At 67.3% G+C, this 2,241-nt stretch overlaps 1 protein-coding gene across 1 annotated transcript; it reads right to left on the bottom strand.

Annotated features, from left to right (window-relative positions):
• Positions 1-1,149: 1,149 nt before the first annotated feature.
• Positions 1,150-2,201, bottom strand: A1Q1_01071 (uncharacterized protein; the record flags this gene model as incomplete). The annotated part of the gene is made up of 2 exons (XM_014325488.1): positions 1,150-1,378; positions 1,597-2,201. The coding sequence occupies 2 exons, from the start codon at positions 2,199-2,201 to the stop codon at positions 1,150-1,152; spliced, it is 834 nt and encodes a 277-aa protein (XP_014180963.1).
• Between the last annotated feature and the right edge of the window lie 40 nt (positions 2,202-2,241).

Genomic DNA, 2,241 nt, shown 5'->3' with positions numbered 1-2,241 from the left:
TGCCCGAGGGCCACCGCCGCCGGCCGCGCCACCGTCTTCACGCAGTTCTCGTTCCGCAGCGGCACGGTCGGGGCGTGTCTGTGCGGGCCGGGGTGCCCCGTGCGCGACGCCCCGCTTGGCGCGTTCGACGACGAGGCGGCCCGTGCCGAGGTGGCCGTGACCTTTGGGGCGGTGCGCGGGACGCGCCTGGACCCCCGTGATGCGGCGCCGTCGAAGCGGGCCCGCGTAGAGACGGAGCAGGAGACGGAGAAGGAGAAGGAGATGGACGTCGACTCACAGGGCCCCACCGAGCAGACCGAGGACGAGGTCGACAGCGCCCTCGACAAGACAGACAAGACTGAGACTGTGAAGACTGCGAACAAGACTCCGGAGACTGTGAAGATTGCGAGTGCGACTCCGAAGACCAAGACTGCGACTGTGAACAAGACTGCGGCTCCGAACAAGACTGCGGCTCCGAAGACTGTGACTCCGAAGACTGTGACTCCGAAGACTGTGACTCCGAACAAGACTGCGAGCCCGGACAAGACTGCGAGTCCGAATGCTCCGAAGACTGTGCATGCTCACAACCCGGACACGACTGAGACTGCGAACAAGACTCCGAACAAGACTGCGGCTCCGAATGCTCCTGTGGATACTCGCACGCCAGACAAGACGGCTCCGAACCGCGCGATCGAGGCCAGCCCGATCCAGAACCCGGCCACGCAGTCGACCGAGGCCAGCGAGCCGATCGAGCCGCGCCCCGGCTCGCCTCGTGTGCACCCCGAGCCGGAGAACTCGCCGGCGTGGGTGCGGGTCCAGGCCATGTTCCTGCGCTGTGCGCGCAACTCGTTTGGTGCGCCCTGTCCAGAGGGTGGTTCTCGTAATGGTTCTCCTTAATGCATCTGCTGTCTATGCAAACATGCGCTCGCGCAGGTTGACGCGCTTGGGCATGCGGCCGAGCTTGGCGCGCTGCACCTCGAGGTCGTAGCCGGCAGGCAGGGCGCCGACCTCGGGCACGTGGCCAGCGAGGGGGCACACGCGGAACAGGCGCTGGCAGTGCCAGCAGGGCTCGAGCGCGAACGTCTCGGGGTCCCAGCCCCAGATGAGCGTGTCCTCCGAGGCGGCGCAGCGGATGGTGCGGTGTCTCGCCAGCATCCTATCATTAATAACTCACTGGTACAGGAAGCAGGGGCGCGCGGGGTGCTCGCTGCAGCGCTGCTCGACGCCGTGCACCCAGCACTTCAGGCTGAGGAGGAGGTTGGGGACGGCGCCCTCGTAGAGGACGAGGCCGAGCGCGGCGGCGACGTTCGGAAAGACGAGCGGGGAGGCGTGCAGCCAGGGCTGGCGTTCGGGATCGTCGACAAAGTCGGGGTTCTGCGCGCGCCAGGCGACGCGGATGCTGTTCGTCGCGGTGTAGTCCATGGTCAGGTTGTGCGAGACGTGTCGAACGTCACGTCGTCATCAGTGGGCGTTCAGACAGCTTACGTACACGATCGGCTCCACGCGTGCATCGTTGCATCTACACTACACTGCTACACTGACGCTACACTGACACTACACTGACGCTACTCGAGCACTCATCGAGCTACGCGTCAGCACTGTCGCTCCTCGACTTACAGAGCATTGCGCATCTCGCTCATGACAGGGGGCTCCTCCATCGGCACCTGGGCCTGCAGCGCCTCGGCGTACTCGAGCAGGCGGCGGCACTGCGCTTCGAGCACCTCCAGTTCGGGATCGCGCGAGCGCGCGACGACGGCCATCGTGCGCACCTCCTCGAGCTCGTGGGGCTGCGCTGGGGGGACGGCAGCTGCGGCAAATGCGGCCTTGGCGGCGGCGTCGGCGTCGGCGATCGCCTTCTCCTCGACGAAGCGGTCGATTCCGCCGGGCGTGCCGCCGGCCATGGCGAGCCAGGTGTCGCGGTCGATGATCAGGAGGCCGACGTCGATGGTGGGCGTGGTGAACGGGCGCAGCGCGATGTCGAGGCGGGGCAGGAGGTACTCGCGCGTGCGGCGGTCGCGCTTGGTGCAGGGGACGAAGGCGGCGAGGTAGGCGGCGCCCTTCTCGATGCTGGCGGCGGCGGCGGCGCGGCGGGCGGCCCAGCGGTCGAGCTCGATGAAGAACTCGGCGGCGGAGTCCTCGGCGGCGGTGCCGCGGTCCGCGAGGGCGGCGAGGCGCCTGTCGTTGTGCGCCTGGATCTGCGCGTAGATCTGGGAGGCGTTCATGAGTGAGTGAGTGAGAGTGAGAGTGAGACCGAGAGGTGGT

The sequence above is a fragment of the Trichosporon asahii genome (assembly GCF_000293215.1).
Source record: "Trichosporon asahii var. asahii CBS 2479 unplaced genomic scaffold scaffold00045, whole genome shotgun sequence".
NCBI lineage: Eukaryota > Fungi > Basidiomycota > Tremellomycetes > Trichosporonales > Trichosporonaceae > Trichosporon > Trichosporon asahii.
This window is presented reverse-complemented; position numbering and strand designations above follow the sequence as displayed.